We start from the raw sequence: 23,300 nt of genomic DNA, 5'->3' as shown, positions 1-23,300 counted from the left end.
TTTGGTGACTGGTAAAGCTTCAATGCACTCAGATGTTTATAATTTACCCGCATCATTTACATTTTTCTCTTTGTTTCTAATTCAATAGAATTAACGTAAATGAAAGATAGAAAAGACTGTTTATATTGGCTTGTTCGGTCTATCTTGTATGACATTTTCTTTGTAGCCTTTCCAGAGCTTTGTCCACTTATATTTTCAATAACTTAGGCTGATGAGAGTAACTCCATAACTCCAACAACAGAAGGAAAGTATTTCACAGTCCGCTAAGCTGAACTGTTACACCATTTTCTTAACATCTAAATGTATAGGTTTTTTTGCTAATTTTATTTTTATTACATTTGCTTATTGCAATTTTAACTCTCATAAACTTCCTCACAGTTTTTTTGTACATCAGGCTCTTCAGGGGCTAGTAGATGGCTATCAAAGCCACCTTAATAGCTTTTGGCTCTATAATAAATGAAAGATAATGGAAAGTTCCATAAGAAGACTATTACTTGGTAATACTTGATTGACTGATTGATTTCTACTGTCTGTAAAACCCTTAGAGAGGTTAGAAATTTTAAGTTCTAATTCTTGCACATTTAAATGCTTTTGACATTAATGATAAAAAGAACTCAATAAACAAATGCTAAAATGGTTATTGCATGAATGCATATATATGTGTAATGTCCTGGTGTCAGGGTGATGTCAATCATAATGAATTTTTGAAAACATTTCTATCCAGTCCTCACTGAAGGCTGACCAAATGCAGTGCCTTTTACATATGCAGTCTGTTAGGTGATGATAGGAGAAAAACAGCAGCACAGTTAAACCTCACAGAGCTTTATTTTCAGTTAAATTGAAGTAAGATTTATTGATTAAGGAAGTACTCTATTGTGTAGTAGGTGTGTGTCAGTAAAAATATGTTTAATTGGATGTAGTTCTGCTTAATACACCATCTTTCCAAACAATGTTATTTGGTAAAATTATGCAAAACCTGGAGTATTTGCTTCCAGGTTTAAAAATAAATTAAAATTAAAAATACATTAAATTAAGAGTGGGACAAAGATCAGTTGTTCATACTAAAGATACATATGCTATTTTTTCTGTTGTAGTGACTTGGGAATGGTCATGACTAAATTATATGTTATCTATTATGTTAGATTACTTTTTCTTTTTTTTAAACATATTAGTGTGATATCTGTTTCTGTTTTTGTATATATATATATATATATATATATATACACAAAATCAAGGAAGAAAGCCTCAAGGTGATAAACTGCCAACTACAGTTTCCAAAAACAATCCTGCAACAAAAATACAGCAGTCTCACCCCCCCTCAATTTTGTTAGATACAAGAGCTCAGCGCCTGCCTAGATCTCCTCCAGAAGCAGTTGAACCGTGACAACATTCACATTGCAACCATTGGTTTCACAGTTTACAAACAGTTAAACAGAGACCTTTGTTCTCTCTTAAGGCAGTAATTTCTACCTGTAGTAGCGGATGCTACTATTTAGCTATGTCATTTTAACTTCAATCAGTCTAAAATAAAATGAGGTGAAATTACTATTTGCTTTTAATGGTGGTGCACTACAGACAAAATTTGTCTTGTTTTTCCTACTGTTCCAGCTAGTCATCTAAAAGATGCTACCTCTGCCTACAAACCTTGGCCTGTATATGTCCTTTCACCTTCTCAGCTACAACAAAGTACCATTACAACTGGAAAACATTTTTGCTTAATGCAGCTCAAGGCTGTGGGGTGATTTTCCAATTCCACTTAGAGACACTACACTTTATCTTCTGCTGTGTAGGACCTGTACATCAGTTGATTTCCATTCCACCAACCGAGCTCTGGAAAAAGAAATATGAAATCTTGCTTTTGCCAAAATAAATGGGAGTATAAAAAAGGAGAGAAAAGAATTGGATGCATTGTTAAATATTCACATGCAGAGAGGTTCATATGTCAAAGCCAGCATCTTTAAACTCCATGGTGGATTTTTGTGTACCCACCTCTGCTTACTTTCAATGTAATGTGTTCTTCTGTTTGGTCACTCACTATGTTTTTAAGCCCAGTTGTCATTAGTATTGAAACACTGTTCTTTACTGCTGATTCTTTACTTTCACTGTTCTTTACTGCTGATTGTGCTACAAGTTCCTAAGTCACAGAATCCAAAGTTAGTTTGTAAGACTTTTACTGTATGTTTCCTTGCTAAATTACTGCCAAGCTTTCTGAGAATAGCAATGTATTCTGATTATTGTGGGCAAATGCAGAGCGGAAGAAAAGCTGTTGAGCAATGCAAACATTTTATTAGCTGAAACTTGTGGCTTAAAGTATTTTGCTCATACAAGCACAAGAACTGCGTATACTCAAGACTTCTAGAAGAACTCAAGGGTGAAATAGCTGAGCTCCTAGCTGCACTGTGTAATCCTTCACTTAAACCTGCTTGACTACCACAAACTCGCTTGGCAGAGGTATTTCAAAAAAAGTTTCAGGGAAGATCAGAAAAATATTAACTGATAAACCTGACATCTCTGTAAGGCAAATTAGTAATAATATGGAGTACGATTAGTGACACATGAATAAATATGACATATCTGGGAAGAGTTGACACAGCTTTTGTTAAGAGAGGTTGTGCTTCACAATCATATCAGACAGGGTACTTTGAAGAAGTCAGGAAGACCTGGTTGGCGCAGTCTGTTGGAATTTCCAGAAAGCATTTGCAAAGGAACTAAGGAGTCATAAAAGGGGAAGTCCTGGATCAAGTTTTAGGGCAGGTTCAAAGCACACAAGGGAAGGTGGTTTTCAAAAGAGAAGGTAGCTGAACTCAGGGACTCCTTGCCACAGGGTGTTGTGGAGCCTAAAAGATTTTGTGGGTTACAAGACTGATTAGATGAACTTCCGGAAGTACAGAGGCATAACCCCCAGTTCAAAAAGTCCCTGACTGCATTTTTTTTCATGTGAGAAAAGTATTTTTGGAAAAGTAATGTTACATTTTCAGCTGTTCTCATGGCCTTTCTTTATCTTCCACTGTTGGGTGCTGATAGAAACTGAATAGAGTATCTTTTCTCTGACCAAGAGCATTCTTGTGAGGGTGCAGTCTCACACATTGACATTTTCTCAAAATATCGTCATTGGTGTTTTAAAATGGCATACCCTCTATGCGTTTGATAGATGAACTGTTCCAATATATGACTACAGGGTAACATTGTACACTCTTGTCAAAATGTTTGGTTTTCCAGAAAGATGTCTGGTAATCTGGGGACAAAGAGTTGCAAAGTATAAAATAAATATGTTATTTTCTGCTAGCATGTGACAGAATATTATACGTCTTCAGCCATCTGTAATGCAGTAACTGATTTATAGTGTCATTTGTAATTAAATTAGAAAAATGTTGTCAATTGTTCTTATGTATTAGAGAATGCCCAGCTATTTAATACTGCTGAACAGAAAATCAAATATGTGGATCTGACATCTGGGGGCTCTGTAGGAATGGTTAGGGTTGAGACAGTGGTGAGGAATACTGCAAGGGAAAGGCCAGACAGACAGAAATACTATGCATTCAGCAGACCCTAATCTAAAATATACCCCAGCGATGGTTAGCGTAAGACATACCTGATGCATAGATTAGACACAGAGATTGATTAAAGCATGAAATTTCATTCAATTATTTGCATATACATGAATGTGGAACACAGGTGAAGACAACAGATTAACAGTTGTCTGAAAATCAGTCTGGCACTTCTGAACTGCAGAATGTGTTCACTTAGAAAGCCCTGCTCCCCGGGTGTCACAGTTGGATTTTTTTGGTTTCCATTCCATTTTTTATGTATCATATTGATACGTAACATCCTGAGTTTTTTTATTCCATTTTGTATTGTCTTGTAAGTACTGCTAGTTGTACCAAAACACATGGTGGTTGTTTCATTTTATAACTGAAGTTGTGTTCTGGCTTTCGTGATAATTGACAGAAAATAGTAACGACAATGTAGTCCAAAAATCATACATATACACTTTGACTTATGGAAACTTACTTATGCTTTCCAAATCCCAGGGATGATCTTTTTCAGTCTTTTAATACTACAGAGAAGTAACACCAATAACAATTGGCTGGTTAAAGTATAGATGTTCAGAAGACAAGCAGTGAAGGTGAATTTTGCAAAGAGGCTTCATGATCTGTTATTTGATATTTATTTTGTAATTATTTCAATAATTATTAAACCCTTTTTCCATTATGTAAAAGGTAAAAATATTTCTATCTTTATATAATAAATCCGTAAAAATTAACTGAGATTTAATTAAGGTCCTGCTCTAGAAATTAAATGCTTTACCCCCAAAAATGCCAAAATACAAACAGTGACATATCAAACGAATTAAGATGTTTTAAATTATGTTTTGTTATACAATGGTTTTCTATGAATATTCTGTTATAAAGTGGTGTATATGAATAAGACAGAGAATATTTTATCCTTCCAATTTGTTTAATATGTGCATGTGAAGATGCCTGCATGAAATTTCATGCTTGAAGCCATCGTTTTGCCACATTCAGGGCAGCTTCTTGGACTAATGATTCTCAGGTTATATTTTAGTCTTGGGCATTCTGCACACAGTATAACACCCTTTTTTGGTCTTTCAACAGCATGATCCTCTACGTTCTCTCTAATCTCAGTCTTGTGAGGGAACTCCCAGAAATTATATCTCTAATTTCCTTTAATGTCTTTACTAGGAGAATTGTTTGCCAGTGTGATCTGATGATCTTTTATGTCACTTCCATAAAAGTATTCTCTATTGATCTTTTTCTCTTTATCAGTTTTACATGAAGCATTGAAAATGACAGAATATGATTGTAACTTTACAAGAACTAGTAAAAATATTAAAATACCAACAGTATTTGAAATTTTATTTAACTGACAATATTCTAATGTACTGGCAGGCTTTCAGTATTCCTGCACAATTTAAAGTCTATAAGATTTTCTGTGGTGTTACAATAATCTATAATTGCTATTCCTTTCATTATTGCAAACTAGATGCAGAAAGTTTCCGACTCTGTAATTTTTATTAAAGTGATATTTTAAAAGAACTATGTAAAAAAAAGTACAAAGTTTATGTTCTGCTATACATATATTTACGTATTTGCAAAATTAGGACTTGTTTTTTAGGAATGTACTGTGAAGAGAACAGGAAGTTGGTATTATCCTACAAAAAAAAAATGAAACCATAATGAAACTATGTAGATGATTGTATTATAAGTTCATTGTGTCGGTGACAAAATTCAGTTATCATTGTCCTTTTTGGTGAACTGCTCCAAGAAAAAAATTATGTACTACTGCACCTTCCAGAGCTTCTCAGAATGTTTTTGGCCTTTTTTGGCTGATTATGTTTGCAAATCAAGTCCACCTAAATATTTATAAATTATCAAATTATCCTTACTGCTGTCTACCATCAGTACAGGTCTTTACAGAACCACTGCAAGGTCAGGTGGGTTCTTCGTCTCTGCTTCTATATCTCAGTTACAACCTGATTATCTGAGACTGTCATCTGGCATATCAAGAGCTACCAGCAATTCATAACTCCTTTTTTTTCTCTTTTTTTGACAGTAGGTTCTGTAGCATGAACAGAACTGGCCCAGAGCTGCTGGAAAATCATCGCTTTAAAGATACTTGCATTATTTGGATTAAGTCACTCATTCATCTTCCTTTTCAGCAACTGCATTATAACTACAGTTAAAAACTGTAAACGTCCTACCCCTTGGCTACATGCAGATGGCTGACTTCTACACCAGAAGCCTTGGACTTTTTTTTTAAACTAAGATTTTAGCTGCTGAAGGGTGTTGCTCATTTCTGTTAATAAATCCCAACTTGACTTAACAGTTTCCAAGCCTGTATTTCCTGAGAAGTGTTCTAGTCCATGGTGACCAGGGTGCTAGTGATTTGTATCCTTTCTGTCATTCTAGCCGAGCCATGTCACGACAAAGCCTTCCCAGCCTGTTCAGAAGCCTCGTGCTTTCTCCTACCTACCATTTTTCAGTCCTTTCAGAACTTTGAGATACTCATTCCTTTGCTTTTATAAAGGCTGAAGTTTTTGTTTTAATTCCTCCTGGCCTTTTTAATTTTTTTTATTTTTTATTGGAAAAGTGTTCATGAAGAAAACATGAAAGTGAGACATATCGTTGTTATTACATCATGAGTCTGAACAATGGGAAACAAATGCAATTTTAGAATATAGATATAAAATGTATGACATAAGATACCTGCAGGGTTTTCTAAAACCATTTGTTTTACTGACACAGAAAATGTCCTGTTATTCTCTGTGCTGTCTTTGGAATATTATGTTGCTGAAAAAAAAGTGTTAATCGTATAAAATCAGTTATTTTCTCTGAAGAGTGAGGTAGAATTGTTTTTATTCTATAGTTACTTCAGTTAATCGATCCTTGATACTTCGAAAAAAAGTAATTAAAAGAATTTGTATAGAATATCTCTGCTAACTGGTCTGTTTATCTTGATTGATAGAAAAATATATAGGAAGATCTGTTTATGTGTTTGTATGTATTTGCACATGAGTGTATTCCTAATTTGAAAAGATAGCTATTTCATAGTTAAAAATGCCGAAATACAAGATCTTTTACGAGGTACAATACAATTGCTTCTCAAAATTTAATTTCAGCATCTTTTAGTGTATACATAGAACTAAGCTTACCTTCTCCACGAGCTATATATTTCATACCTTTAATATCTTTACAGCTCTGATAGCCATTGGACGATACAGCATGACAATAGAAACAGTGGATGTTGGATGGTGCAAAGAAATTACAGACCATGGAGCCACCCAAATTGCACAAAGCAGCAAGTCTCTCAGATATTTAGGGCTGATGAGATGCGATCAGGTAAGGAGTATTTGCATGAACTGGTGCCTGCTTCTGAGCGCACGTGAGAATGAGTGTTCATGTGTGTATGTGTGAGTAAGGGAGAGAGATGGGAAGGTTTATGTGTTTCTGTACAAATAGGTTTGGTAGTCACTACTGTGGTAACTCTTTTAGTGTACTGTGTTCACATGTTTAGCTAAAAAAGTGAACTAAAAAGAGTATTACAAATTTTTGCTGACATGGATTTTCAAAATATACCCACAGGCTACACCCACAGCCTGAGGTGCTCACAAAAGTTTTAAGTAAAAAAAAGTCTAAGGGTTTTGAATATTTTTGGCTAAAAGTGATTGGTATGTTGTGTCATTACTATGACAGACTACTTTGTTTTTTAAAAACAATGAAAAAAACGAAACAAAAGAATAATAAAAATACTTCAGTGTTACTTCCGGTGGTTTTCTATACATCTGTGTTTTTGCTTATATATAATGGTTTTGAAAACACAAGGACAAGGATTTTGATAAAACTATAATGCTAAAAAAAGAAAAAAACATACTGAATTTCCTATTATATAGCTTTCCTACTTGGAATATATTAAGAATGTCTCTAAGTTTTAGCACTTTATCATTAGAAGACAAGAGGACAAGGCAGTCCAGCTCCACCTCACCCTGTATATAGCCTTCAGGAATCATGTCTTTGTTGAGAGAAGAGAGATCAAGAGGCCTGGGAACACAGCAGAAAGAGCTAGGAGTCATTGGAGGTTCAGAGTCTCTGATCTCAAATCTTCAAATGTAACTGCAGGGATTGTTTCTTTTCCAGCCATCATGAATGAAATGTCCAGCTTGCGATGCCCATCATAAGCATGTCTCTCAGGCTTGCAAATTTCTGATTGGATACAGCCTGTGGAAACACAGGTTTTTAGTCTAAGAAACTTGTTGCTCAAAACCACTACCTTGCATGCCTTGCAGTGCTTTATAGAAGACAGTTACAAAACCCAGTATTTCAGCTAGCAAGGTATAATAATTTCCAGGTCAGTTGTAAGGTCAGAAATAGCATTTTGCAAACCCAGCCGTAGACAGTTTCCAGTTTGAGGGGAGGTTGAACACTTTGGAAGAATTGCTCTGTCTATTAAAGCTGACTCCACTTAATGTCCTAAACATTAGTGTTTTATAAGAGCCACAAGACGAAAAGAGCGTGTGAGTGAGTCTGATGGATTGTGCTGAGATTATGTACTTAAAGAATGTTCAAAGGGTTACTTGACCTTGGGAATTAGATCTGACCCTGAGTCACCTGATTGATTTTACACATATATTTATTTTGTGGATTTAGCTAATGTTGAACAATCAACAAAGATCTAATAAGTGCAATAATTTTATCCTGTCTTCAGCTGCTATAGAAAATCAATAATCTTGATGCTGAAAACAAGTTTTACTACCTCATCAGTTAAACTATATGTACTACAGTCTGTATTCCTCTAATTGCTGGTTAATGCTTTCCTAGTTCTTTACGAAGGATTATACGTGATCTTTTGTGTTATGAAAGTCAACTGCTAAAAGGAAAAAAGAAATATTTTTTGAAAAAGCTTCAAGGAAGATAGAAAAGCAATGTTGACTGCATGCCCGCAAGTGCGTGTGTGTTTGTGTATGTGTGTGTGTGTGTTTGTGTGTGTGTGTGCAGGTAAACGAGTATTCAAAGTATGGTAGATAAAACTTGTTAAGAAATGAGTAAATGCTGTCACAGCAAACACTGTAGTAGTAGGACTACCACTGGAATTATTTTCTTGCTTGCAAAGCCTTGATGGGAAAAATAGCTCCACAGACAGAATGAAGTAACTATCCTTGACTTAAGAGTTTTTGGCAGCTAGAAGATGCCAGCTCCCTTTTTCCACTGCAAATGAACAGAGAAATTACTGAACAAAATCATGTCTTCAACTGTCTCTCCCCAATATCATGCAGAACTAATTTTTTCCAGTGGCTGCTCTATTAAATTTAAAATGTCAGTGTCCGGCACATCATTAAAGAGAATTCTTGGGTGGTGCAGAAGGGTTTATTTAAATGCCCCGTTGACTGAAATTCTTGTCTTTGGACTATTATCAGCTTACAGTGAAGAGACGGTTAGAAGACTTGCCCATTCTAGCCAGCCTTCCTTTTCTAAGGTACTGACTATTACGCTAGTACCAGGTAGCATTTATGCCTTTCTAAGAATTCCCAGGCATTGGAGGGGAAGTACTTAAAGACAGTTACGTAAGGAACATATGTAAGTAGACTTCAAATGGTTACCACTAAAATACTCTTTATGACCCAGGCTGTTTGGAATTTCTTTGATATGCAGTTGACATAAATTAGAGGCGTCAAGGGTCCTCCCAAGAAAGATCAGAGAGGCTGCAAGCCTGGGTAAAGGCAGGCTCTGTTTTATGCCATTGATTATCTGAGTGCCTCCAGGCAATGTGCTTCAGTAGATGCAGAGCATTATTGATCCACACCATGAAAATAATCAAATTATTCATTTCTCATCAAACTACTGCTGCCATGACCTTTCTTTTTGTCATGTTTCTTACCATCTAACATGCACACCACAGGAGCAATATGGTCATTGCCTTAAAATAAATGTCATTGTGTTGAGAAGTCTCGTAAAAAATGCTGACTTTACCATGAGGTCGTCATAATGAGGGAATATATTTAAGTTGGAAATTCTCTAATAAGCATTTTAACACTATTTTTTCAACATTTAAGTGTTGCTAAATAGCAACGTAATCACTATTTACAAATCACATACAGAAAAAAGTCAAAGATTATTAAATGCTGAAAGTCTTTCAGAACTATCCATAGTAGACTTTTGGTTTAGAAAACACGTTTATGCTTAGATACACAAAATCTAAATATCCTTTTCAATGTAAAAATATTAGAGGCAATGTTACTGAGCAAATGTCTCCTTTTTTTCTAATTTTCCCTAGCACCTCCATGACATAGGCAAATTTGGCTTTCCCTGCACTACACAGCAGTGGTCTCTGAAGCCTGGAGAGAGCTCTGAACGAACTGGTACTACTGGAAAGGTGCAGGGCAGTGTGGACACATGGGCATAGGTCCTGATAGCAGCCTAACTGCCAAAGTACACTACCTTGTCCAGGAAAATTAGCACTCAGCAAGGCTCATAAGATACTGTCATATAGACGTGGTAGTATAACTTATTGCTTCCATTTCTGTGAATAGCTCAGGAAATGCTAGCTTGATCTCTACAGGGTCCTATATTGTACACCATAGGTACAATGAGACACATACCATTAGTTTTCTGTATCAGAGAACTGAGAGACTATGATCCAGACTTCCAAAAGTATTCAGGCATTCAGAAAGTAGATCCTAAATATTTTTAAGTACCTATATTTTGGACAATGAAATTCCCCAGTTGCCTGCATACAAACATCAACACGTGCTTGGAAGCAGCTAGGACCCTTCTCCCGATCCCTCTCACAGTACAGGGTATCAGCTGTGTGCAAGTATGTACTTGTGTGCATATGTATGAGTGGGTCTGTACAGGCACCTGACAGCACTTGGGACTGCACAAGTCATGTGTTCCATAAAAAGGAAATGTATCCATTCTGAGTCTCCATTTGTTTTGAAAGCAGTAAGAGATAAAATCAGTAGTTATTTAAGTCCTAAGCAGGACATTTTAGAGGTTTGTAATTGGAAAAAGCATAAAATACATAGTATTTCTGTTTTGCATTCTGGTGTTACAGTCTACATTCGTGCTGTGCCCCACTCCCAGGGGCAGTTAGCCAGGCTTCATTCCCTGATGTTGCCTCTTCCTGATGCTCTGGCAGCACAGCAAAACCACAAACTCCCAGTTTCTCTGCATAGAGGTGTGCTGTGCTGTTGTGGGCTGCAGCCCAAGGTTGTGTTTTGGGACTTGACATGGGTGTATGGGAACACATAGCTGGTTTGTGTACTGTTAGGGTACACTGAAGCTCTGAATTGTCACCTCAGTAAATACTGAGAAAGGCACAGAGTTGTCTCCAGAACCAGGGGTTATATTCATTTCACCTCAGTTCAGTTCCCCCACAGCAAAAAGAGAATATGACTGTCCATTCTTCAAACCAAATTTTAATTGTAGCTCTGTATTTTTTTATCACAGCTTGGGAAAATACATATTTTAAAGTATAATTCGTCCTTTCCTTTAAATACTTTAAATACTTTGAGAGAGGTGTGGGTAGTTATGGGGTACTTCCTTTTCTCCCACAAACACTATGACATCAGGATTCCTAAGAGCTGTACTTGCATCCTAAGGGCATAAAATGATGCCTACATCAGATTCACAGGTTCAAATCCACACATTTCAAGCTTGTTTTTCTGAACACAATTCTATACATTCCTACCCCTAAACTAATCTAGATCATATTTACTTATTGTAGTTACTTAATTATTTCTAAATATTTTGTATTTCATGTTTACAAAATAAATCAAAGAAAGAGGGCGACGTTCTTTATGCTATTTATTGCTAGAACTCAATTTAAAGATGTCTTTGTAGCACTTCTTTATTGTGATTTCACAACAACCCAAATATCTTTAAATAATGGCAGTTTGAAATCTTCACCTTTGTGGAAAATGGCTGGGTATCACCTAGGAAATAGTAGCTAAAAACTTGATCTGTTTTTCTAGCTGATAGCTTGGCTGGTTGAACAATGTGTCAGAATATTCTTCCTGTAGAGTCTGCAACTTTTCTCACACAGATTTTCATATTTCAAGATCCTTTTCCTATAGCTGTGGTACTATTTGCAATGGTTATCAGTAGTGCTAACACATAAATGGAAGAGACATTTCTTGGGAAAATATGCAGAAAAATTACACTGAAAAACAGAGGGTGCAAAATTCAACATTCACAGCTATGTGTGAATGAAATGAAGTGAGTCTGACTAAGTTGGCTGTGAATGGATACATAACTTCAGTTAATAGATCATCATGGGCTTTATTCCTTGCTTTTTGCTTTTTTTTTTTTTTTTTTTTGAGAAATTCAGGTTGCTTTTCATGAAAATACTTTTGAAAGCCTGTAGCGTATTCCAGATGACTTTCTCATGTGAATCATAGCATGTATTTCCTATTACAATATTACTGAGATGTTAGAGCACAGAAATTGATGGTCAGTACAACTGACAAAAAGACACACTCTTTTATATTACCACAGATAGGAAGGAAGATAGATGACCCCTAAAAATAAAAATGATCCATTAAGAAATCATTTGCATCTTAGGTAAGAATAAGTTTTTTAGAAAATCAGTAGATTTTTAAAATAATTTATCACTTTATCCTTCTATAAGATCTGTTTTAGAAATATTTGTAAATATATATCCTGTGCAAACTGCAAATTATTAGCCTAATGGGATGCAGCTCCTGTTGTATATGAGGAAATGCCAGCTTGTGAAAAAAACTTACCAACTCGGGGCAAAAAGAGTTTTCCATTATATAGAGAGATATATGTTAGTAAACGTGACTGGAAACATTTTTACCCTACATCCACAGACTTTTAATTCACACAGGTAGTCTGTAACTGAAGTTAAGTAAGTGAAAAAGAGATAAGATCTTAGTTTCTAGAGATACATCTTTAAATTTCAAATACATTTTTGAGCTAAACTGTTCTTAATTAACAGTAGAACAGCGAGAGTACAGAGCCTTGGCTTGTTTTAATATAATTGTCACAGCAATTTGCCTTCCACCTTTAGAAAACGCTAACTATCATTAGCCTGATCAAAAAACCTGACAAATTGCTACTATTTCTTCTTTTATATTTTAAGGGCTTCATTTTGAGATTTGAAATTATGGTTTTGTGATGTTCAAGAGGATTGAAAATACCCAATCCTTCCCTTTAAGAAAAACTCTATAGCACTTATTTTCTCTTAAATCACTATAATTTGTTCAAGTTACGTTGCTGCATATTAAAAAGGATACACTGTATTTTTTAAAGTTTTATATGTATAATGTAGGAGCTGCCATTGATATGTCTCTCTATGAATGATAAAGATTTTAGATTGATAAAATCTGTGAATGCCATTAGAAGGAAACTAAAGTTATCCTTGCTAACCCACAACAAAAGGAAAATAGCATTTATTTCACTTTGGTTTTCAATACAACAATTTTAAAAGAGTGAACAATACTTCTTTTTCCTTAGCTAACGTGTGTGAATAAAAGCATCTGCTAAAATATAAAAAGGATTCTTTATATAAATTGAACTTTTTGTACTTCTAGTTTAACCATTTCTTTACCAAAAGATTTTTATCTTCCAGGCTGATAGTTCAGCAACAAATCCATGGCAGTAGGCTGAAGATGGAATCTTCCTGAGTTGAGTCTGTCCTTGTTTTTAAAAAGCAACCACTTGACCATGTCATACTGTAATAGAAAGATGGGCCCTCAGTTATCAATGGTTCAAAATCAGGATAAGGCTAACTATTAAGGAAAAATGCAACATGAAGTAGTCAGCATTTTTATGACAAAAAAAAAAAAAAAAAAAAGAGAAAAAATTTTTAGAAGCGTTGGCCCCTGGAACTTCCAGTCATTTTTGCCAGCTGGCAACTTTTGAGAATTATTTCTCTATTAGTTTTACAGGCCATCATTTTGACAAGTATTACAATAATGTGCTCAAATTATTGTTAATGTAGCAGAATAGGAAGGAAAATATTCAATGCTATTAATTCAACAGGCAGAAAGTAATCTGAAAGAATATTTATCACTATATAAATAAACACTGTATTTTCACTGCATATGGGTCTTTATTAACTGCAATTTTTGTAAGTAAGAACAAAGTAACACACAAAGTTTCATCATAAATTTGAAATGCTTATGATACTGGTAATATTTTTACCTTGAAATCTTGTATAGGTGGAGTCTAGAAGAAGTTCATCTGATTGAAATGAACAGAATTAGCAAACCAACCAACCAGCTCCTTTAGAATGGCTTTTCTGATTTAATAGAAAAGTAAACCCTCACAATAAGCAAAGAGAATTGAGAATAAAAACTTTATCACTTATACAACTTTAATATTCAATATTGTGTTGGCAGTACTGATTAGGACAGCAAGCCCTGAAATGATGGCTCTCCTAGAAAACTATACAAACTCACAGAGACCTAAAATGGATTATTTTCTTAGTTTGCAGTAATGCAGTGACTGCAGCAATGGTGCAGGGACTGGCAGTTTGAGGCAATAGCACTCACCTGTGCAAACAACCACAACAATGAATTTCATCCCTCTAGGACTCTACCCTTCTGTTGAGATTTAAGCAAAGAACTCTAAAGGAGCTATACTCCACAAGCAACCTTGCTACTTTTTCTGAAATCCTTCCAGAAGTACTACCATTGACTATTAGAAGGTTTGTGTATTCCACTTATTTCACTTCACAAGACAGAAAAGATTACAGATATTTCTGTTTACCCGCTCCTTCCCCTTTCCAAATATAAGTGGGAAATTAATTGCTAAGATTTAACACAATTAAGTTGTTGAATGTCATGATAATAATAGTACATCAGACTGTACTTGTTAATTTCATTATTTATGAGTCCACAAATACAGTGTTTGTATGTGTGTGCACGTGTGTTTTGGTTTTTGTTTTTATTTTTAATAACAGCATCCATTAAGTCAAAGTACATTCTTTGCTGAAACCATAAGGGACTTTATTTGGCCTATAGGATATTGTGCTAATATTGGTAGTGCTCTTATTTTATTAAAGTCCTAAACAAAGGTTCTGCCCCTGGGCATGAGGGCAGTCACTGAAACTCTGTGGAATATGTCTGCCTTAGCTGATCAAGTGCACTTCACACAAAACGTTTCCAGAAATCTTTAATTTTGTTACGGCTACAGGCAACAGTTATAATTGGGCCACCTGAGAATATAATTCGTTCAACTATTAGCAGAAAAAAAATCAAATGAAGTGCATTTTTTATAAGACACTGACTTGAAGAAGCAAACTACAGCTTACAGAAGAGAAAATGTGTACGAAAATGTGTTTCTTAAGAGCTCCAAGTGTGTATATTTTGGATTTCTTTGTTCAAATATTAGAGAAATTGGAACATAAAATGTGTCCGAAATCCATCATTATGCACATATACCAAGACTGTAGAGTCATTTCTTTGTCCACTATATACAAATCTGGCTTTCATGTAGTACTACTCCATGTATACTGAAACAGAAACGCACACAAATTTCAGTATCCCTAATGCTGCAATACGACTCCCTAAAGCAAAAAAGTCAGTAACATGATAAGAAAGCCCTTTTAGAACAAATCAATTTACATTTCTTTTGTGTAAAGATGGCTTTGTGATTCTTTATATGTAGAAAGGTAATGATAATACTAGTGCCCTGCTAGTCTTTATTATCAAATATCATCTGTATGGCAGTCCTCAAAATCTTTTGGTGTGAATGCTAGTTCTCACCTGCTAACATTTCCCTAAAATTCTTTACAAGTACTAGACTTCTAAAATTAAGCTAGCAGTTCTATATGTTATTAATGCCTTTCTGCACAGATATTGCAGACTAACCGTATTATAACTTGGTCTGTTATTTTTTATTAATGACTGGCCTATAAAGTTATATAACTGAAGATACCTACCTGTACGGTCTTCAGGAGGAGAGTGCCCATGATGTCAGCACTCTCCAAAATCAGCTAGCCACATGCCTATTCCAAGGGCTAGATTAGACACTATGCAAAAGTTATTTCAGCAGTCCATCCCTGTATGATGCTATGAACCACTGAGGAGAATAGGCAAGTTTTTCTAAGAAGTTCAATACTGCACCTTTGCATTAATCCAGTTTTGCAAGTCTGAGATTTTTGCATGTAAGCCTAGGTTTGGGGGGGCTTGGGGTTTTTTTATATGGCTGCTTATTGATTTCAGTTACTAACTTGGAATGGAGATAACTTTTTCTTTTCAACTATCAAGTGAATTGGATGTTACCCTGAAGCTTTTCCTTATATAGGAAACCTTTTAGATTAATGGTGAATACTTCTTCACTGTGTAGAGCAGCATAAAACTTGCAGTTCAGATGATAACTCTACTCTCCCTTTTCAGTATTGCTCTAAATGACACACCACAGACATTCTTGGGACATTTCAGTAGCTTTAGAATCAGAACTGCATTCTAAGACTGCCCTTGATACACCTATAGGAGGAGTTTTTGCGATCAGTAGGCAGTCTTACAATTCTTCTTAGAAGTATAGTAAAGGAGTTCTCTCAGTTAAAACCAAAGCTTTTTAAAGCCCCTTTATGTGCCACTTGTTACTGCAATCCAAGAGATCTCCTGGACATGATATCAACTAAAGGCAGGTTAACTGAAAGTAAGTAGGAAAGTCCTGTTTAGGCAAAGTCCTTAAACCTCTGCTTCTGTTCCTTATTTGTGAATGACGCTACCAGTCTCATTAAAAAGAAATGTTTAGTTCAACTGATGGTTTCAATTGTAAGCCCTAATTTATCTTAACAGGATTAGGAAAAATTGAGTCCCTTGAATTTAATAAGATCCATCCTAGGAGCATAATGGAAGCAAAACGTAAAGAAAAATAGACCCTAGCCCTTTGGAATCATTTGATATCTTTAGAAATTCCTGATTTTGGAATCTAGAAATGAAAGAAAACAGTTCTGAAATTATCACTAGAGTTCTGTCAAATGACGTGACACATTTAAAAGCAAACCTAAAAATTATCTAGTAACTATTTATGCTTGCAGTTTGATTTTTTCCATGAGAACTTGTGGAACATGATATAAAAGAAATTACTCATGGTGGTCCGTGGCAGATGTAAGTGGTGTACCAAGCCAGTAAGTACTGGTGATCAGACCAGATGAGTAAGTCTAGCACACCAGATCAAAAATCTGAGTGAATATTTTTCCATGAGTAGCTTATTAATAGAAAACCATAGTGTCAGTTTATCCTGAACCTGAAAAATCAGCTCATAAATGCCAGTTAGTTTATTCTGGGAAAAATATTTACAGACTGGAGGGGTTTTTCAAGCTTTCTGTTGTAGGTAGATCATTTTACCTAAAGGAGAGGAAGAGTTTTGAACACTCATTTCTCATTTTTCACAATATTTCGCCCATGTTATGACTACAACTAGCAGAGTGAGATTAAAGTCCTCCAAAGAAGCATTCCTAAAACCCTTTTGTGAATGTTCTTCCACTTCATATGGACTAGATGAGTATTCATGTTCTTCTTTCCCAGATGAATTCCTAATTATCACATGAGGAAGTATTCTTTTTCTCTAGTGCAGATAATATTTAAATACTCTCTGCATAACCACACTATCATCAGAAGAAGAAATTAAGGAGGTCCCACCCAGATAACATTTGTCACAAAGTCAAGTATATTCTCCTGGGAAATAGGCGATATGTGTTCAGGTGTCTTTAATCAAAAAGGATTCAAAATCATGACTTCTAGGTAACTGCTTTAATTGAGTTATAAGGAGATGATATCACTTATTCATGCCAGTTTCTGTAACCCATCTTCTCCTTTGTTTTTTTGAATCTGTTCTTTGGCCTGGAATAAATTCTTATTTCAGCAAGAAAAAATAAGTTTCAAACCAATCTTTGTTGTCATTTTCTTTTTCCTGTTTGATGACCAGGATTTACACACACCTATTACCTTGACTCTTAATGATAAGGACTGCATTCTTTCATTATGTGTTAAAACATAATTGAAGGGCTGTTCAAATTCAAATGAATGATTATATATTGATAATCTAACTAGTTTATCTTCAGACAGTAGTCTTCCTTTTGACAACTCAAAAGATGAAGATTAATGAAAGTTCTGCGGAAGAAAAATATAACATTTTAAAGCATATTAAGATGTGAAGATTTCTAGTTTTCATTCATTCTACAAGACTGTTCAAGCTCAGAAGGGAAAATTGCTCTGTTTGTGTAATGAATTTATTCTGGCAATGGCATTCAGTACTTTTGTTTTATCACCAGCCAGACTGGGTCTTAACAAAGAGACAGAAGCTTGTGTTCTAATGGCTAGGCATAAGACTTCTTTTCATCTTAATCCTACCATTAAGGGAACTGATGACAAGGATACTAAGGGAGTTGACATAGCTATTATTTATCTCATTCATTAACAAAGAACAAAATTTTGATTTCTCTATTTTCCTGTCTTTTAGATAGTGCAGTTTTAGTCCAGTACTACAGAAAGTTTAAAACACTAAAAATTTTAGACTGTTTTAGTGTTTGACCTGACTTTTCTCATGGTAAAAGAAAAGCTTTCAAAATCTTCTGGTAGGGGATCATTTGTGGCTTAACTGTCCACATTTGTTTCTCATCCTGAGATCCATGTAGGTTGTCCCACTGCCAAATAGGATCCTTTTTCTCCCTCTTCTGTTGTGTAATCTTATATTGAATTTATTTTGTCCAGCATAATTTTTTAACTATTTGCTGTTACTTTCTTAGGATTAAAAATATTTACACTTAACTAAAAGTTACATGTATTTGATTATTTATCATGAAGCTTGGAGGATAATTTTTTCCTCTATCATGAGAGTAAACTCAATTTTTTAAACTCAAAGTAATTTCTTTCTGTAACTGTTATGGTTCCAAATGTGTACATAGGATTTATCACTACTTTGCTGTTTAATAACACTCAAGTTATTGTCTAGGATGAAACTAATAATTTAAAATGTTCATTTAACACTCCAGCAAAAATGCAGAAAACCTTCTAGTATTCAGGTTTTGGTCATGAAATAGCCGCTTTTGTCAGTGTCACTTCTGCAATGGTTTTACCTGCCTTCTGCATGCTCTTTTTTATTTTGTAACTGTATTTGGCATTCAATACCAAAAGTTTCCTTCTCCTGTTTAGTAAAGTAATAATAGCAATTAGTAACAATTGTATTAAATATTATTTTATCCAGTTACAATTGTATCAGAAAAAACTTAGGAAAATTGGCTAGTCCTAGGTGGTTTACCATAGATTTCTTCATACGTTTAAGACTAAAAGATACCATTGTAACATCATCTGTCTTCCCGAGTATCATGGCCCATGCTATTTCGCTTAATTAGCCTTGTAGTAAATACACTACCTTATACCTAGCTAGACTGTAGCTTCTGGAAATGTGTTCAGTCCTGAGTCAAAGACACCAGGACATGGAGATCATTACCTATCTTCCTGTGTTTGAACATCATCTTTGTAACAAATTCTCCTTATTATTTGTTTCCTGTAACAGAAAATCTCCTTATCATGTTGGCTCTAAAGCCATAATATCCATGCTGTTCTAACAAATAAAGCCCAACGGGTATGTGTCAAATCATAATAACCTCTGTCTACTAGTAATGTTTGCAGATACCTAGTAGATAAACAATATCTCTTAAGCTTCCCATTAAGAAAGAGCAGAGTGAGCAGCTGTCTGTGGTAAGCATCTTCATTGTGGCTGAGTTAACTATTAAGAGAAGTTTCTGGTAGTATGATAGGTTCTGCCATGGCTGTCTGCACCACAAATCTAAAGAAAAGAGGCTTTTGACTATTTCTGAATAGGCAAAAAGTAACAAATGCTGCTACTTTAGGGGATTCTTCCCTTCCAAGAAATATTTCTATGAAGTGTTGCTGACAGTTTGAAAGTATGTATTCAGCTATAAATATCAAATATTCTGGAGGATTTGTGCTATCTCTGATTTCATTTTGTTTTATTAAAAGTCACTTCTTGTTTTTCAGCACTGGAAGATGTTACTGTAACGTAGTAATTTGCCAAAAGAGTACAGTTTGTGCTATGAAGGGAAGTTGAACCAGTTTTCTATCCAAGTCAGTCTCAGCTAGATGAAACTTCCAATGAAGATTGAGTGTTTCTATTATCAAAGCAGAAGAACTGGATATTGAACCTTTCATTTATCCTTGTCATTGGGTGCAATCACTGTTCAGAAGGATGCGTTCCTTGTTATCTTTTAAGGACAAATATATTATTAGATACTGTGGTCACTGTGCTTTAAAATATTATTCCCAAGATGGATCTTTGTAATGGTAGTAAACATTTTAGTCTAGTTTTTTACTTTTGGCCTTGAATGTGGAACACCATGGGGAAGAAAGCAAATCATTATATCAGTTGTACATTCTACTGATCTAGGTGGTTCAGTATTTAAATGTAGTATCGATGCATTTTAAAATGCCCAAGTGTTCAGCAAAGATTTCAAAGAGAGCTACCTAGAAGTTATGGTTCTTAGGTTAATCTTTTATTTATCTAAAGGCTGAAGAAAACTGTCCACTTCTGTGATACAACTGCAGTCATCTTAAAAATAATTGACAAATTAATGCCCTCAGAGCGCTGCCATTGTAAAGGTGTTAGGTTTAGCTAGGCTTGTCTGATTGCCTTGTTGCCTTGTCTAATCAAGAATAAAGGTGCTACCTTTGATGTGTAAGATTTCGGAGGGACATCCCAGACCCGACAAGCTTGTATGTTTTGATTATTGATTGCGCCATTTCTGCCCACAAAACCCTTTGTGCAGTGTTAGCCTCACACCAAAAAGCTAACATAAAAACTACCAGTGATGTATGTAAAGACATGCAGGACTTTTAACCTTTGGAAAAGTTGACCTATATTGACAATTGGTAAATTGATCTACCTGCAATATAGAATACTTTGCATTCTTTTCCCCATGTTTAGTCATGTTATCTCTTATTTTTTCATTGCAGCCACATTGATAGCTTCGACACAGTGCAAGTTCATTTCAGTAAGGTTAATTTGGAGTTACTACTTAGTATGTGTAAAAGTATCATAACTGTGCCATAAATTAATTAATAGATGTAATCAATTTTCGTTTTCCAAAGCCGAGAAAATCTTTCATTTCAAACCTATGTGTGCTTGAGCAAGTTTGAATAAATATGCTTCTATTTCAAGATAGAAATCTGTTAGTCTGGGCAGCACTTTGTTAAACAGAATGGCTTTTCTTTGAATAATTAGGTTTGGGGCTCTATGAGTGGCCAGCATAGTCAAGCCTGGAATGAAAATAGTTTAATAGATTGTTAAGCATTGTTGCAGTTTTCTAAATGAAACTGTTTTCAAATGGAAACTATTTGTCTTTTCTGTTTGCTTACAATTGCAAATAATCAAACAGTATTTACTAGAATGTTATATAAAACTTCTCCCTTCACAATAAAATTGAGGTGTGGGTTTGTTTTGTTTTGTTTTGTTTTGTTTTTTTCTCTAACAGAACATTGCATTCTGTATATTTGTTTTGTGATAAATGCACCCGAACCTATAGTATCAGTGAAGAGCCCGATCCTGCAAGTTCTCCCAGGAGTCCAAAGTTCAATCGTTCATTTAGCTTGTATAATGTTGCCCTTTTTATTCACTTTTTGCACATCACAGATTCTTTTCTTCGATTGCAGGTGAATGAAGCCACAGTGGAGCAGCTAGTGCAGCAGTATCCACATATAACCTTCAGTACTGTACTACAGGATTGCAAGAGGACATTGGAACGGGCTTATCAAATGGGCTGGACACCCAATATGTCTACTGCCTCTTAACTTCCTATACCAACATAACAGTTCCACTCTGCTACATTCAGTAGCTCTAATGGGGATTGCAGAGGATTCACAACCTTTCATATGATGCAATATTATTGTGAGTTTACAGAGGTGACAGTAAAATGGCAAAAGCCGTACACTGACTTTAATGTACTGTACAACTAAGTACTAATATTGAAGCAAAACTTTAGAAATGCATCATGGTTTTGTTTGCATAAAAGATATAAAAGACTATGGCAGATTTCTTGAAGTGGATTCCTACTAGTTCTCTGGATAGTTTAAGTTATAGAAGATGTTAAGCTTGTTTTCCTCTGTTTACTTTGCCTTGGTCATGTGTGTTTCCTTTGATTTGTAAATGGTAACTCAGTGCTAGCACCAGTGCAGTTGATCAACAGAGGCCTGTGTTGAAACTGGGAGCTAAACTTGATACTTATTACTTACTAAAGCTACCCCAGGAGTTTTAAGATGCACAGTAGTAAGAAAATCTACAAAGAATTGTGATTTTGTTATAAACATGTTGATAATTATACAAATCATTATTTTAAACAGAAATCTTAGTAAATGATCTTAATGACAGAATGGATATTTAATGGACAATCTTACTTCTTTTCTTTCTATCACTGAACAGAATTGATATCCTCTTTCATTTTGTTTTGTTGAAAATAGGAGATGCTGTAGAGATTTCCAAATCTTTCCACCTTGCCATTTTTATAAGTGAGTTAACAGTGCTTAACCTAACACTGATAACCAGTTCCCACTTCATAAAGTCAAACAGTAATTGAATACACCAACTATCAGAAATAAGTTAACAGACATTGTTTAAATATCTGATTGAAAATAGTACTTTTTTAAATGAACTTGCCTCCTCTGACTATGCTGTTATGTTGCTGAATTAGGAAGTTCAGATGGGAATAAGCCAATAATACAATTCCTCTCATTTCCAGTGTGGTTGTTATTTTCCAACAGATCTTACAATGCCCTGAGTGCTTACCTCAGGAAGCCCATCTAAACACGAGTCCCATCGTGGGTATCATTTTGTAGGATCAGATGCTTCTTAATACAGTGTATGCGAGAAAATACCCAGAGTAAATATAAAATGATTAATTTTCTGTGTGTCACATTGCATTCTAAGGAGTTAAATTTGACCAGGGGATAGTGAAAATACAGACATTGCAGCTTCAATTTGAAGTTGCATTAACCTTTAGAGTATTACCATTTGTTTAAGAATGTTTTCAGGTGTGTAACACTGGATATTTGTTTTTCAAAGGTTACAGCATTTTAATCCAAAGTATGAAATGCCTAAGCTTCAGCTGAGGAGTTGCCATTATTGTCAAAATGTTTTGCCAATCCAGAAGGTCTAATGCAGCATAACCTAGAAGCTTGTTTAGTATGGCAGTATAACTCTCTGTAAAACTGTTTGTTGATTTCCATAGCGTAATTTTTTACAACAGAAATGTCAGCTCACAGTAATTCCAGTGAGGTTGTTGAATGTTTTCTTATTAGACTTTTCAAAATGGGGATGAACTAATTTCTCTGGAAAAAATATATGGTAAAGTTTTTGCTTTAAGTAAGTGGTAAATACATGTGAACATGTGTAATGCTAGGCTTTTTATTTACTGCAAAATGGCAACAATATTTTTAGAATAAAGCCAATGGATTATATTGCAGATATAGTACAGAATTTTAGTCATTTTTCATTTTATGTCTTTTTATGAGTGCATTAAAACTGTTCACACAATTTGTAAGTTTCTATTTTTTCGTGAAACCTTTGATCTTGCAATGGGTTCTAATAAAGACAAAGGATGTGGTGTCTTCTGTTTATCTGTGCTGCTGGCTGTACTTAGACTATGCTAACACAAAGACTGAAATCTTCAGCCTTGAATGTGCAGAACTCATCTGGACATGGTCCTGAGCAAACTGATCCACGCTGGCCCCGTTATGAGTGACACAGTTTTAGATGACCTCCAGAGATCTTTTTCAATCTAAAATACTCTATAAC

At 35.0% G+C, this 23,300-nt stretch overlaps 1 protein-coding gene across 1 annotated transcript in view; it reads left to right on the top strand.

Annotated features, from left to right (window-relative positions):
- FBXL17 (F-box and leucine rich repeat protein 17) overlaps positions 1–23,018 on the top strand; it is a 292,563-nt gene extending 269,545 nt beyond the window's left edge. The window contains exons 8-9 of the mRNA XM_082336203.1: positions 6,718–6,860; positions 21,164–23,018. Of these exons, the coding sequence (XP_082192329.1) occupies positions 6,718–6,860; positions 21,164–21,301 (281 nt within the window). The 3' untranslated portion in view covers positions 21,302–23,018. The remainder of the gene's footprint in view (positions 1–6,717; positions 6,861–21,163) is intronic.
- Positions 23,019–23,300: the final 282 nt, after the last annotated feature.

This window comes from Platalea leucorodia (assembly GCF_965183815.1).
Source record: "Platalea leucorodia genome assembly, chromosome: Z".
In the NCBI taxonomy this organism is placed as follows: Eukaryota; Metazoa; Chordata; class Aves; order Pelecaniformes; family Threskiornithidae; genus Platalea; species Platalea leucorodia.
The sequence above is the reverse complement of the archived record's forward strand: the minus strand, read 5'-3'. Positions and strand labels throughout refer to the sequence as shown.